General features: G+C 45.4%; 1 protein-coding gene across 2 annotated transcripts in view; it reads left to right on the top strand.

Moving 5' to 3' along the window:
* Positions 1-7,180: 7,180 nt before the first annotated feature.
* The window catches only part of ATP8A2 (ATPase phospholipid transporting 8A2), a 1,056,467-nt gene continuing 1,047,111 nt past the window's right edge, over positions 7,181-16,536 (top strand). Inside the window, exon 1 of one of the 2 annotated variants that reach the window (XM_069759054.1) lies at positions 7,181-7,325. In XM_069759054.1, the coding sequence (XP_069615155.1) occupies positions 7,283-7,325 (43 nt within the window). In that variant the 5' untranslated portion in view covers positions 7,181-7,282. The remainder of the gene's footprint in view (positions 7,326-16,536) is intronic. The other variant, XM_069759055.1, reaches the window with a different exon arrangement.

Consider the following 16,536-nt stretch of genomic DNA (forward strand, 5'->3'; position numbering starts at 1 on the left):
AAAGTCCTATCGCACTGCATAGGCTCAGGTTTAAGCTCAGGTAATACCGCCAAATGGTGCACAGATTTACGCTCACGCAAGCGTCGACCGATCTGAATGGCTAAAGACATAGACTCATTCAGACCAGCAGGCATAGGAAATCCCACCATGACATCCTTAAGGGCTTCAGAGAGACCTTTTCTGAAAATAGCTGCGAGCGCACCTTCATTCCATTGAGTGAGTACGGACCACTTCCTAAATTTCTGACAATATACCTCTATCTCATCCTGACCCTGACACAGAGCCAGCAAATTTTTCTCTGCCTGATCCACTGAATTAGGTTCATCGTACAGCAATCCGAGCGCCAGGAAAAACGCATCGATATTACTTAATGCAGGATCTCCTGACGCAAGAGAAAATGCCCAGTCCTGAGGGTCGCCACGTAAAAAAGAAATAATGATCCTAACTTGTTGAACTGGGTCACCAGAGGAGCGAGGTTTCAAAGCCAGAAATAGTTTACAATTATTTTTGAAACTCAGAAATTTAGTTCTATCTCCAAAAAACAAATCAGGAATAGGAATTCTCAGTTCTAGCATAGAATTCTGAACCACAAAGTCTTGAATATTTTGTACTCTTGCCGTGAGCTGATCCACACATGAAGACAGACCTTTAATGTCCATCGCTACACCTGTGTCCTGAACCACCCAAATGTCTAGGGGAAAAAAAAGGCAAAACACAGTGCAGAGAAAAAAAAATGGTCTCAGAACTTCTTTTTTCCCTCTATTGAGAATCATTAGTACTTTGGGCCTCCAGTACTGTTGTGAAAGGTAATTCAGTACCACAATGGACATAGAGGTCAGAACACATACAGTGACCTGACAATAACCCAAAAACATAGAACGAGCTCTGAGATGTGGGAACTCTGCTGACCGCAATCCCTAATCCTCTCCAACCACACTAGAGGCAGCCGTGGATTGCGCCTAACGCTCCCTATGCAACTCGGCACAGCCTGAGAAACTAGCTAACCTGAAGATAGAAAATAAGCCTACCTTGCCTCAGAGAAATACCCCAAAGGAAAAGGCAGCCCCAACATATAATGACTGTGAGTTAAGATGAAAAGACAAACGTAGAGATGAAATAGATTTAGCAAAGTAAGGCCCGACTTTCTGTACACAGCGAGGATAGGAAAGGTAACTTTGCGGTCAACACAAAACCCTACAAAAACCACGCAAAGGGGGCAAAAAGACCCTCCGTACCGAACTAACGGCACGGAGGTACACCCTCTGCGTCCCAGAGCTTCCAGCAAGCAGGAAAAAACAAATAGACAAGCTGGACAGAAAAAACAGCAAACAAAATAGCAAAGCGGAACTTAGCTATGCAGAGCAGCAGGCCACAGGAACGATCCAGGAGGAAACAGGTCCAATACTAGAACATTGACTGGAGGCCAGGATCAAAGCACTAGGTGGAGTTAAATAGAGCAGCACCTAACGACTTCACCACATCACCTGAGGAAGGAAACTCAGAAGCCGCAGTACCACTTTCCTCCACCAACGGAAGCTCACAGAGAGAATCAGCCGAAGTACCACTTGTGACCACAGGAGGGAGCTCTGCCACAGAATTCACAACAAGGATTCACCCGGCTCTGCTGCTTACCGGGCTGCTGCATCACCTCACCATGGAAAGGGACCCCTCTCACGCCATACCTCTCACTGCGCCTCCTCATCCCAGCACCTCCTCATCTCAGCACCTCCTCATCCCAGCACCTCCTCATCCCAGCACCTCCTCATCCCAGCACCTCTGCCGGTAATCACTGCTGCAACCCTCCCATGGACACCAGGCCATGGCATCGCCCACCTAAGCAGGAAGGGACCCTGCTCAGGTGCACGCCACACCGCATCACCCCACCTCTGCCGACACCATGCCTCCTGTGACCCTGCTCTGCCACCGCCAGCCCTCAGGTAAGATACTGTACATTCGGACAATAAGACGGACCCCCATCTTATAAAAAAAAATTTTTTCTGCAATTTTCACCCCAAATTTGGGGTGCGTCTTATGGTCCAGTGCGTCTTATAGTCCGAAAAATATGGTGTCATCTTCCCTGTACATAGAATATATGTGTGTGTCATCTCCCCTGTATATAGTATATACCTGTGTGTCATCTCCTCCTGTATATAGTATATATCTGTGTGTCATCTCCTCCTGTATTAGACCTCGTTCACACGTTATTTGCTCAGTATTTTTACCTCAGTATTTGTAAGCTAAATTGGCAGCCTGATAAATCCCCAGCCAACAGGAAGCCCTCCCCCTGGCAGTATATATTAGCTCACACATACACATAATGGACAGGTCATGTGACTGACAGCTGCCGTATTTCCTATATGGTACATTTGTTGCTCTTGTAGTTTGTCTGCTTATTAATCAGATTTTTATTTTTGAAGGATAATACCAGACTTGTGTGTGTTTTAGGGCGAGTTTCATGTGTCAAGTTGTGTGTGTTGAGTTGCGTGTGGCGACATGCATGTAGCGACTTTTGTGAGATGAGTTTTGTGTGGCGACATGCGTGTAGCAACTTTTTCTGTCGAGTTGCATGTGACAGGTTAGTGTAGCAAGTTGTGTGCATCAAGTTTTGCGCATGGCGAGTTTTGCGCGTGGCGAGTTTTATGTGTGGTGCGTTTTGAGTATGTGCAAGTGTTGTGTGAGGCAACTTTTGCATGTGTTGCAACTTTTGTGCATGTGGCAATTTTTCCGCGTGTGGCGAGTTTTCCATGAGGTGAGTTTTGCACGTGTGGCGAGTTTTGCGTGAGCCTAGTTTTGTACGTGGCGTGTTTTGCGCGTGGCGAGTTTTGAGCGGCGACTTTTGTGTTTCGACTTTTATGTGGCGAGGTTGGTGTATGTGTGGTGAAATGTGTGCTGCGGGTGGTATATGTGTTCAAGCACGTGGTAGTGTGTGGCGCATTTTGTGTGTGTGTGTTCATATCCCCGTGTGTGGTGAGTATCCCATGTCGGGGCCCCACCTTAACAACTGTACGGTATATACTCTTTGGCGCCATCGCTCTCACTCTTTAAGTCCCCCTTGTTCACATCTGGCAGCTGTCAATTTTCCTCCAACACTTTTCCTTTCACTTTTTCCCCATTATGTAGATAGGGGCAAAATTGTTTGGTGAATTGGAACGTGCGGGGTTAAAATTTTGCCTCACAACATAGCCTATGACGCTCTCGGGGTCCAGACGTGTGACTGTGCAAAATTTTGTGGCTGTAGCTGTGACGGTTCAGATGCCAATCCCGGACATACATACATACACACACACATACACACATTCAGCTTTATATATTAGATATGTATTCTATGTGTATATATCTATATATATATTTTCTATTATAACCTGTCAGTGTGATTTTACAGTAGCGGCATATGAATTACCGGCTTTTCAAAGGACACCGGTGCGTAAAAAACTCGGATTATGCATATGCTGTGCGTTTTTTTCTCACATCCATTGACTTGCATTGGTGAGTCTCATCCAAGATTCGCAGCATGGTGCGATTTTTTTTCTCAGTCCGATTTCAGCTGATAAAAAAATTGCAGATGAGATGTCACCCACTGAATAACAGTGCAATCAGATTTTTTTATTGGATTGCACTCGCCCTTTTATCGCACAAATGGGTATGAGCCCTAACTATTTTATCGGGGCCACCAATTTTGATCAAGAAAAGGTTGTCCTAGTAGTGGACAACCCATTTAAGAGGGAAGAGGATACGGAACTGCAGGCTGAGGATAGGACTCTCACTTACTGCACTGTAGTGCTGTGCTGGGTGGTGAAGATATAGGACTGAGTGAGGCAGAACCGAGTTAATTTGAGAAGGACAGGACACTAAACTGTGTGGTGACAGTTTTCTCACATACCGGTGAGAGTCATGCCGATTAGTGTCATGCCGATTAGAGTCATGAATATGCGGCTCCACCTCCCATAGGGGTGGAGCCGCATATTCATTACTGTAATGGGCGGCACCACGTGACCGCATACAGGAGAAGCTGCGGCCAGGACAGGACACTGCGAGGGAGCCGGGTGAGTATTTTAATAACAGCGGGCGGGCGCACAAGGGGTGGGAGAGGGGTGGGGACAGGGATCTTGATTTTAAACACGAGAAACAAAAAAAAAAAGGATTTATCATATCTTCTCTACAGCGAACGCTGCTGCAGAGAAGATATGAATGGCAGTTTCAGCACCAGATGCAGGGGACAGCGCTTATCTCGAGCGCTGTCTCCTGCACGCTCCGTGTGGTACCCAGTCGGCACACGGGCAGCACACGTGTGCCACACGTGTGCCACACTGATGTGCCACAGAAACGCACGGGCACACGGACACGGATAATTCCGGTACCGATTTTTCCAGTACCGGAATTATCTAGACGTGTGGGACTGCCCTAAGGTTGTGTTCTCCTTTTCTTCACTTTTTTGCAACCTATTGACTTTAATGAGGAATCCATCCACCTTTTTTGTAGAATTTTTAGTTTAGTAAGATCTGTAACTCGGATCAAAACTGGATATCTGAACAACCCCATAGATGATGATGGATAACTGAGAGTTGAACACATATGTGAAAAACAGATGTACTTAATGAGGCTTTAGGCTGGGTTCAGACTAGCATGTCTTCCAGGAAAAAAACAAAATTTTTCATCTGTATGTCTACTTTATATACCCATTTTATCCGGTTTGTATTATGTGAATTATAATGAGAAAATACGTGACTTTCGGATGATAGTGATCCATGCTAACACAAATCCCACAAATAATAAAAACACAAGACACCAAAGTGTGAAAGAATAACGGCCATGGTGTTTATTTAGGATAACTGAAAAGTCCATTAAAACATTTAATAAATTAATAACCAATAGACCAATAAATTAATCTTGATACTAAACCAATCCACCCAGAAAACTTGGCGATTTTCCCTCAAGTAAAACAACACGACAAAGGAGATAAACATTAAAAAGGGGCAGGGAGGGTGGGATCTTTGTTCTTCTGACAGGATGAGGAGATAACTGGCAGCACCTCAAATTTTTAGTCCTTTTTCTCTTCCCGCTTTTTTTCAAAGCAGCCAATCAAAACCATGAAAAAGAGCGCCAAAAACAACCAAAAATAACCTGCTTGTGGACTCCACAGCTTACTGCTGGACCTTTTGACTTTGCCTCATATTAACTCTTAAAAACAGAAACTCAATACCCATATAAAATTAAGCTAGGGTCTGTGTTACTATGGGACCCCCCTTACATCTGTGCTTCAGAAGGGGGCTACCATTATTTACGCACCCAATGACTTATAATGGGCGAGTATGGGCTTCAGATCATCATTAGTTCTTATACGCAGACCATGTATAAAATTGTTCTTTTGAATGACCGCATTGACGTCCATTGGTCTTTGTGTTTGCCGTCTTGCATACGGACGACACACCGACCGATTATACGCTCGTCTAGTCAAGTCCTACGGTTGCCTAACCCTCCTGGAAACTGGTAGTAACCAGGTACGGACTGGGGCTGAAATTCAGTCCTGGCTAGTGTTGAGCATTCCGATACCGCAAGTATCGGCCGATACTTGCGGTATCGGAATTCCGATACCGAGATCCGATACTTTTGTGGTATCGGGTATCGGTATCGGATACATAGAGATGTGTAAAATAAAGAATTAAAATAAAAAATATTGATATATTTACCTCTCCGGCGGCCCCTGGACTCAGCGCGGGTAACCGGCAGGCTTCGTTGTTCAAAATCAGCGCTTTTAGGACCTGAGAATCACATCCCGGCTTCTGATTGGTCGCGGGCCGCCCATGTGACCGCCACGCGACCAATCACAAGCCGCGACGTCACCGCAAGCTATTAGCGCGCTCATTTTTGAAAAATGAGCGCGTTAATGACTTTCAAAGACGTAGCGGCTTGTGATTGGTCGCGGCCACGCGACGTCACCGCAAGCAAGCCGCGACGTCACCGCAAGCTATTAACGCGCTCATTTTTAAAAATGAGCGCGTTAATGGCTTTCAAAGACGTAGCGGCTTGTGATTGGTCGCGTGGCCGCGACCAATCACAAGCCGCGACGTCACCGCAAGCTATTAACGCGCTCATTTTTAAAAATGAGCGCGTTAATGACTTTCAAAGACGTAGCGGCTTGTGATTGGTCGCGGCCACGCGACCAATCACAAGCCGCTACGTCTTTGAAAGCCATTAACGCGCTCATTTTTAAGAATGAGCGCGTTAATAGCTTGCGGTGACGTCACGGCTTGTGATTGGTCGCGTGGCGGTCACATGGGCAGCCCGCGACCAATCAGAAGCCGGGACGTGATTCTCAGGTCCTAAAAGCGCTGATTTTGAACAAAGAAGCCTGCCGCTGAGTTCAGGGGCCGCCGGAGAGGTAAATATATCAATATTTTTTATTTTTATTCTTTATTTTACACATCCCTATGGATCCCAGGGCCTGAAGGAGAGTTTCCTCTCCTTCAGACCCTGGGAACCATGAGAATACCTTCCGATACTTGATGTCCCATTGACTTGTATTGGTATCGGATATCGGTATCGACCATATCCGATATTTTTCGGGTATCGGCCGATACTATCCGATACCGATACTTTCAAGTATCGGACGGTATCGCTCAACACTAGTCCTGGCACTAGTCCTGGCATTTGCAATCACACCGGCCCATGTTGTCCCCATCTCCATGAACCAGATGGGAAATATTACTAATATTACCCTGGATGGAGGAAAGGAAGATTTTCTACAAGACCAATATTTCTAATGATTCCTGTGGCTGCTGGGGTAAGTGATGGAGTCAGTGACTTTGTGCTCCATCACATCTCTTAACAGTATGGGTGTCTTGAGAACACGGATTCTGTTAACAACGTAGCAGACAAGGCAGCCCATAACCAGGCAGGCCCTTCTGGCATTTGCCGGAATTGCCAGTCCGGCCCTGGCAGTAACGCACTTTTCTGAGGTAAAACGCCTCCAAAGATGCTCGCCGTTAACACAATATCATGTTTTCCTAGTTGCAAGCTTTATGCTTAGTTGATAAAAAATGACTAAAAATGAAAAACCCTAAGAGCTTCATGCATTTTTCTTTGCGGACATGTCTCCATCGAGGCCTGTACCTGCTGATACCTGTGCTGTGAGTGTCAGGCTATTAGCCGTGGCCTCCCCGGTGCACCAGTGACTTCCTGTGCTCCCTCCCTCCTGTCAGCGAGCCTTGGCAGAGGGATGCATTAGCAGCGGCAGCAGCCGGGTTTTCTGTATGATCACATATCCTATGCTCTTTAAAAAAAAATGTCCCTGCAAAGGAAATCAAAGAAGATCCACTCCTCGGGGGGTAAGTGGCTCATTAATGAAGAAGAGAGTTGGATGAGCAGAAGAAGGCGTGCTGTCAGCATAACGGCATCCTCTGCCATCCGGCTGCACTGTTTACACTGCATGTCGTGCTGCGTGCACTGACATTATGGGGTCCATACAATCTTATATTTTTAGCATTGTGAGCAAAGCCATTGTCGCTTCTCCTCCCCCCTCCGTATCTTCGTCTGTGGATGGTTTATCAGTCATTTTGTATTTTCTCTGATTGTACGGTGCTGCGGAATATGTTGGCGCTATATTTATATATGATTAGGAAGCCATGAACGGCTGATGCTGCTCCTCTTTCCTATACGGCAGGATCACTTACAGGCAGGAAACACTGACTCATCAGTTCTGTCATTGTAGAGATAGTAACACATGACTGCCGGCAGCTGGACCAGGTCCCGACTGTCAGCGGGGGGCTATTGTTTTGGCGGACATGTGTTCAGTTGAGCATGATTGTGCGATGACATAGGAGCATTGACTGCTTGGTTCTGTGAGAAATGAAGGTCACATTTCGGGCTTGGCTTTGAAAATATACATAATGTGTGCACTGAAAAGACAAAAGTATTGGGACAACTATAGGCGTTTTTATGACCTCCCATTCTAAATTTATAGCCATTACTATGGGGCTGGTTGCCCCTCTGCAGATATAATAGCTTCCATTCTTCTGGGAAGTTTTTGGAGGTGTCTGTTTGTGATGAGCGAACGTCTTATCCGAGCGCGCTTGGGTATTATCCGAGTATCTCTGGCGTGCTCGTATATTATGCTCGAGTCCCCGCAGCTGCATGATTCACAGCTGGGAATTCCCTAATAAACAGGCAATCCCTGCATGTGTTGAGGCTGTCTAACAGCTGTGAATCATGCAGCCGCGAACATAAAATACGAGCACATCAGAGATAGTCAGATAACACGTTATTCGAGCACATTCGCTCATCACTAGTGTCTGTGGGAATTTTTGACCATCCAGAAGAGACACACTGCTGTTGGACGACGAGGCCGGACCCACAATCTCCATTCTAATATATTACAAAGGTGCAAGAGGTCCTGGTTCTGTGCGGAGGGTCAAGTTCATCCAACCAAACTCCCCCCAACCATGTCTGTATGGCCTTTGCTTTGTGCAGTGGAGCACAGTCATGCTGGAACAGGAAAGAGCCTTCCTCAAAATGTTCCCATAAAGGTTGCAAGCTAAAATTGTCCTAGAAGGTTTTTTCTTCACTGGAACTAAAGTCTCAGCCAATGTCTGAACAACATCTTCATACCTTATCCTTCCTCCATCAAACTGTACAGTTGGCACAATGCCGTCAGGCAGATAGCATTCTTCTTGCATTCACCATCTGATGCCATATAAAGAAGAATGATCCATCACTCCACAGAACATGTTTCCACTGAGACCAGTGGTGGCTGCTTTACACCACTCCATCCAGTACTTGGCATTGTGCTTGGTGATGTAAGGCTTGCATGCGGCTGCTTGGCCATAGAAACCCATGTCATGTAGCTCAAAGTGGGGGCAATTTTTGTGCTGATGATACTACCATAGGAGGTTAGGACTCTGCAGTTATGGAGTAGGCAGAGCGTTGGTGACTTTTATGCACTATGCTCTTCAGAGACCCCAGTCTGTAACTTTACATTGTCTCAGCTTTGTGATTGAGTAGCTGTGGTTCCTAACTGCTTCCACTTTTCAATAATACCACTCATAAGTGAACTTTGAAGAGAGTTTATTAGTCCAAATTGACAGTATAAGGCCTCCTTCACACGTCCACATAAAACACGTACGTGAGAAACCGGTGCTGGTGCCATCAGTGTGACATCCTTGTGTCCATGTACCATCAGTATTTTTCCAGTATGAATAAAAAAAAAAAAATTAATAAGAAAGCTTCTCCTATATTTTGCAATGTTAAGCACGTACAGTGCAGATGCCATCGATGTGCTGTCCGTGTGTTTCACGGACCCATAGACTTGTGTTGGCCCTTGTCATCTGTGCTGATTGAAAAAAAAAATGGATATGTGAGCAGTCCCATAGGTTATAAAGGGTACTCCATGAAAAAAAAAATGGATACCACACATACTGGAACCACGGAAATGTAAAGAAAGCCTAAAGCACATAACCTTAAAAGGGATTTTGCCCCTAAAACAAAATAAATAAATAAAAACAACCCCACAGCTTTACTGTCCTAATGACTGACTCCACAGTATCTGTCTCTCACTCTGGTAGAACTGAAAAGCAGAAATCCTGGGTTTTACTTTTAGTTACTTCCCATGCTATAACACTTCCAACGGAAATAACAAATCCACGGAGAAAACTCCCAGAAAATATTGACATGCTGAAGACGTAAAATCCACACGGCAGGTCACTTTTTGCTGTGTAACCTAACTCTCTGTAGATGTAATCTACATGAGGATGACATAGGCACGCTCAGCAGCTTAGCTCACCTGTCAGATCAGCCCTACTGCTTAGTAAGCCGGGGGAAAGCCAACTAGGCGAACATCTTCTAAAAGCTACTATTAACACGCCGGTGGTTTGTATGTTACAACATAAGCCTCAATAGGGTGACACATAGTTTTGTCCATATATATTTGGACAGAGACAACATTTTCTAATTTTGGTTATAGACATTACCACAATGAATTTTAAACAAAACAATTCAGATGCAGTTGAAGTTCAGACTCTCAGCTTTCATTTGAGGGTATCCACATTAAAATTGGATGAAGGGTTTAGGAGTTTCAGCTCCTTAACATGTGCCACCCCGTTTTTAAAGGGACCAAAAGTAATTGGACAATTGACTCGAAGGCTATTTCATGGACAGGTGTTGGCAATCCCTTCGTTATGTAATTCTCAATTAAGAAGATAAAAGGCCTGGAGTTGATTTGAGGTGTGGTGCTTGCATTTGGAAGGTTTTGCTGTGAAGTAAACATGTGGTCAAAGGAGCTCTCCATGCAGGTGAAACAAGCCATCCTTAAGCTGCGAAAACAGAAAAAAATCCGTCGAAGAAATTGCTACAATATTAGGAGTGGCAAAATCTACAGTTTGGTACATCCTGAGAAAGAAAGAAAGCACTGGTCAACTCATCAATGCTAAAGACCTGGGCACCCATGGAAGACAACAGTGGAGGATGATCGCAAAATAATCTCCATGGTGAAGAGAAACCCCTTCACGACAGCCAACCAAGTGACCAACACTCTCCAGGAGGTCGGCGTATCAATATCCAAATCTACCATAAAGAGAAGACTGCAGGAAAGTAAATACAGAGGGTTCACTGCACGGTGCAAGCCACTCATAAGCATCAAGAATAAAAAGGCTAGACTGGACTTTGCTAAAAAACATCTAAAAAAGCCAACACAGTTCTGGAAGAACATTCTTTGGACAGATGAAACCAAGATCAACCTCTACCAGAATGGTGGAAAGAGAAAAGTATGGCGAAGGCGTGGTACAGCTCATGATCCAAAGCATACCACATCATCTGTAAAACACGGCGGAGGCAGTGTGATGGCTTGGGCATCTATGGCTGCCAGTGGCACTGGGTCACTAGTGTTTATTGATGATGTGACACAGGACAGAAGCAGCCGAATGAATTCTGAGGTATTCAGAGCCGTCATACTGTGTGTTCAGATCCAGCCAAATGCAGCCAAACTGATTGGTCGTCGTTTCATACTACAGATGGACAATGACCCAAAACATAAAGCCAAAGCAACCCAGGAGTTTATTAAAGCAAAGAAGTGGAATATTCTTGAATGGCCAAGTCAGTCACCTGATCTCAACCCAATTGAGCAGCATTTCACTTGTTAAAGACTAAACTTCAGACAGAAAGGCCCACAAACAAACAGCAACTGAAAACCACCGCAGTGAAGGACTGGCAGAGCATCAAAAAGGAGGAAACACAGCGTCTGGTGATGTCCATGAGTTCAAGACTTCAGGCAGTCATTGCCAACAAAGGGTTTTCAACCAAGTACTAAAAATTAACATTTTATTTGAATCTGTCCAATTACTTTTGGTCCCTTTAACCCCTTCATAACCCAGCCTATTTTGACCTTAAAGACCTTGCCGTTTTTTGCAATTCTGACCAGTGTCCCTTTATGAGGTAATAACTCAGGAACGCTTCAACGGATCCTAGCGGTTCTGAGATTGTTTTTTCGTGACATATTGGGCTTCATGTTAGTGGTAAATTTAGGTCAATAAATTCTGCGTTTATTTGTGATAAAAATGGAAATTTGGCGAAAATTTTGAAAATTTCGCAATTTTCACATTTTGAATTTTTATTCTGTTAAACCAGAGAGTTATGTGACACAAAATAGTTAATAAATAACATTTCCTACATGTCTACTTTACATCAGCACAATTTTGGAAACAAAATTTTTTTTTGCTAGGAAGTTATAAGGGTTAAAATTTGACCAGCGATTTCTCATTTTTACAACAAAATTTACAAAACCATTTTTTTTTAGGGACCACCTCACATTTGAAGTCAGTTTGAGGGGTCTATATGGCTGAAAATACCCAAAAGTGACACCATTCTAAAAAATGCACCCCTCAAGGTACTCAAAATCACATTCAAGAAGTTTATTAACCCTTCAGGTACTTCACAGCAGCAGAAGCAACATGGAAGGAAAAAATGAACATTTAACTTTTTAGTCACAAAAATTATCTTTTAGCAACAATTTTTTTAATTTCCCAATGGTAAAAGGAAAAACTGAACCACGAAAGTTGTTGTCCAATTTGTCATGAGTACGCTGATACCTCATATGTGGGGGTAAACCACTGTTTGGGCGCACGGCAGGGCTTGGAAGGGAAGGAGCGCCATTTGACTTTTTGAATGAAAAATTGGCTCCACTCTTTAGCGGACACCATGTCACGTTTGGAGAGCCCCCGTGTGCCTAAAAATTGGAGCTCCCCCACAAGTGACCCCATTTTGGAAACTAGACGCCCCAAGGAACTTATCAAGATGCATAGTGAGCACTTTGAACCCCCAGGTGCTTCACAAATTTATCCGTAAAAATGAAAAAGTACTTTTTTTTCACAAAAAAATTATTTTCGCCTCAATTTTTCATTTTCACATAGGCAATAGGATAAAATGGATCATAAAATGTGTTGGGCAATTTCTCCCGAGTACGCCGATACCTCATATGTGGGGGTACACCACTGTTTGGGCACACGGCAGGGCTCGGAAGGGAAGGCGCGCCATTTGACTTTTTGAATGGAAAATTAGCTCCAATTTTTAGCGGACACCATGTCGCGTTTGGAGAGCCCCTGTGTGCCTAAACATTGGAGCTCCCCCACAAGTGACCCCATTTTGGAAACTAGACCCCCCAAGGAACTTATATAGATGCATATTGAGCACTTTAAACCCCCAGGTGCTTCACAGAAGTTTATAACGCAGAGCCATGAAAATAAAAAATAATTTTTCTTTCCCCAAAAATGATTTTTTGCCTGGAATTTCCTATTTTGCCAAGGGTAAAAGGAGAAATTGGACCCTAAATGTTGTTGTCCAGTTTGTCCTGAGTACGCTGATACCCCATATATGGGGGTAAACCACTGTTTGGGTGCACGGCAGGGCTCGGAAGGGAAGGCACGCCATTTGGCTTTTGAAATGGAAAATTAGCTCCAATCATTAGCGGACACCATGTCACGTTTGGAGAGCCCCTGTGTGCCTAAACATTGGAGATCCCCCACAAATGACCCCATTTTGGAAACTAGACCCCCAAATGAACTAATCTAGATGTGTGGTGAGGACTTTGAACCCCCAAGTGCTTCACAGAAGTTTATCACGCAGAGCCATGAAAATAAATAAAAAAAATTATTTTCTCAAAAATGATTTTTAGCCTGCAATTTTATATTTTCCCAAAGGTAACAGGAGAAATTTGACCCCAAAAGCTGTTGTCCAGTTTCTCCTGAGTACGCTGATACCCCATATGTGGGGGTAAACCACTGTTTGGGCACACGTCGGGGCTCAGAACGGAAGTAGTGACTTTTGAAATGCAGACGTTGATGGAATGGTCTGCGGGCGTCACGTTGCGTTTGCAGAGCACCTGGTGTGCCTAAACAGTAGAAACCCCCCAACAAGTGACCCCATTTTGGAAACTAGACCCCCCAAGGAACTTATCTAGATATGTGGTGAGCACTTTGAACCCCCAAGTGCTTCACAGACATTTACAACGCAGAGCCGTGAAAATAAAAAATCATTTTTCTTTCCTCAAAAATGATGTTTTAGCAAGCAATTTTTTATTTTCTCAAGGGTAACAGGAGAAATTGGACCCCAGTAATTGTTGCGCAGTTTGTCCTGACTATGCTGGTACCCCATATGTGGGGGTAAACCACTGTTTGGGCACACGTCGGGGCTCGGAAGGGAGGGAGCACCATTTGACTTTTTGAATAACAGATTGGCTGGAATCAATGGTGGCGCCATGTTGCGTTTGGAGACCCCCTGATGTGCCTAAACAGTGGAAACCCCTCAATTCTAACGCCAACACACCCCTAACCCTTATCCCAACTGTAGCCGTAACCCTAACCACAACCCTAACCCCAACACACCCCTAACCACAACCCTAACCCCAACACCCCCCCAACCCTAACCACAACCCTAATTCCAACCCAACCCTAAGGCTATGTGCCCACGTTGCGGATTCGTGTGAGATTTTTCCGCACCATTTTTGAAAAATCCGTGGGTAAAAGGCACTACGTTTTACCTGCGGATTTACCACGATTTCCAGTGTTTTTTGTTCGGATTTCACCTGCGGATTCCTATTGAGGATCAGGTGTAAAACGCTGCGGAATCCGCACAAAGAATTGACATGCTGCGGAAAATACAACGCAGCGTTTCCGCGCTGTATTTTCCGCACCATGGGCACAGCGGATTTGGTTTTCCATATGTTTACATGGTACTGTAAACCTGATGGAACACTGCTGCGGATCCGCAGCGGCCAATCCGCTGCGGATCCGCAGCCAAATCCGCACCGTGTGCACATAGCCTAATTCTAAAGGTATGTGCACACACTGCGGAAAACGCTGCGGATCCGCAGCAGTTTCCCATGAGTTTACATGAGTTTACATTTCACTGCGGATTTATCAAATCTGCTGCGGAAAAATCCGCAGAGGACCAGAATACGTGTGCACATACCGTACCCTAACCCTACCCCTAACCCTACCCCTAACCCTACCCCTAACCCTACCCCTAACCCTAACTCTAGTTCTAACTCCAACCTTAGTGGGAAAAAAAAAATCTTTATTTTATTATTGTCCCTACAAAGGTGGGGGGGGGTCATTTACTGTTTTTTTTATTTTGATCACTGTGATAGGTTTTATCACAGTGATCAAAATTCACATTGGAACGAATCTGCCGGCCGGCAGATTCGGCGGGCGCACTGCGCATGCGCCCGCCATTTTGGAACATGGCGGCGCCCAGGAAAGAGGACGGACGGACCCCGGGAGGCTCGGTAAGTATAAGGGGGGAGATCAGGGCACGGGGGGGGCGTCGGAGCACGGGGGGTGGATCGTAGCATGGGGGGTGGATCGGTGTGCGGGCGGGTGGATCGGTGTGCGGGGGGGTGGATCGGTGTGCGGGCGGGTGGATCGGTGTGTGAGGGGGTGGATCGGTGTGCAGGGGGGGTGGATTGGAGCACGGGGGTGGGATTGGAGCACGGGGGGAGCGGACAGGAGGACGGGGGAGCGGAGCACAGGACGGAGGGGAGCGGACCACAGATCGGAGGGCTGGGGGGGCGATCGGTGGGGTGGGGTGGAGGCACAAAAGTGTTTCCAGCCATGGCCGATGATATTGCAGCATCGGCCATGGCTGGATTGTAATATTTCACCAGTTTTTTAGGTGAAATATTACAAATCGCTCTGATTGGCAGTTTCACTTTCAACAGCCAATCAGAGCGATCGTAGCCACGGGGGGGTGAAGCCACCCCCCCTGGGCTAAACTACCACTCCCCCTGTCCCTGCAGGCCAGGTGAAATTGAAGTTAACCCTTTCACCCGGCCTGCAGGAGCCCAATCCGGCCATGACGCATATGCTGCATCACAGGTCGGATTGGCACGGGTTTTCATGACGCATACGCTGCGTCAAAGGTCGGGAAGGGGTTAAAAACAGGGTGGCACATGTTAAGGAGCTGAAACTCCTAAACCCTTCATCCAATTTTAATGTGGATATCCTCAATTGAAAGCTAAAAGTCTGAACTTCAACTGCATCTGAATTGTTTTGTTTAAAATTCATTGTGGTAATGTCTATAATCAAAATTAGAAAAATGTTGTCTTTGTCCAAATGTATATGGACCTAACTGTATGCTTAGGTGACTGCTTCGCCTTGTTTTTATTTGTACGTCATCTAATGTATAAAGTTTATACCGTAATTTTACACATCGTCATGTAAAAGACAGGGCCAGGGCCATAGTCGTGGCTGAGAAAAGCTGGTTGCGCCCGCCCTGGCCCCCAGTTACTTACAATGTTCCTTCTGCAGCATACCTATCGCTTCACCCTCTGCACCATCTGGGTCCTATCGGGCTGGTTGAAGTTCTGCTGCTTCCATTGTACAATAAGAGACAGAGTCCTTTTCAAACTTAAAACAATGAACTTTACTATTTGCTTGTCGCAGCACATTCTTGCCAGTTACATCATCAGCATTAGGATCCATACAGTTCACATTCTCCGCTCTCCCTATGCTTTCTCCTACGTCCTGCAGTACATTATGGGATCGTATCGCTTCTTGCGATAAAACAGCGTCCTCCTTGTGTGAGCTCACTTCTCCTGAGCATTCCCTCATCCGTTTCGCGCCGGTAAAGAGGGCATCAGCCCAAGCAATGATCTGCCACATGGTGAGTGACCTGTGTCCCTGTACTGGTCCAGGACCATTTCTCTAGCTTCTGTCCCAAACTTCGATAACGCTTCTGCCTCAGCTGTACTTCTGTCCATCCGGACTCTAAAGGGCTAGGTATCAGTCTTAACATTGCGGAACTGTCCGCCCAACACAGGCGCTAATCCCCTACTTCTACAAACAGGAAGACACTTTCCTCTTGACACAGACAGCCCCTCCTATATAACTATGTATAATGTGTTGCCCCATCTAGTGTCCGATGTGGGGTCCTACACTTACCCTATCACTACTGAAATAAACATATGACAAAATGGAATATATAGATAGATCTAACACGTAGCAACATACTTAAATACATAGCAGCATAACAACTATACACATTTAAGGGGGTAGG

This window comes from Ranitomeya imitator, chromosome 3, assembly GCF_032444005.1.
Source record: "Ranitomeya imitator isolate aRanImi1 chromosome 3, aRanImi1.pri, whole genome shotgun sequence".
Taxonomy (NCBI): domain Eukaryota; kingdom Metazoa; phylum Chordata; class Amphibia; order Anura; family Dendrobatidae; genus Ranitomeya; species Ranitomeya imitator.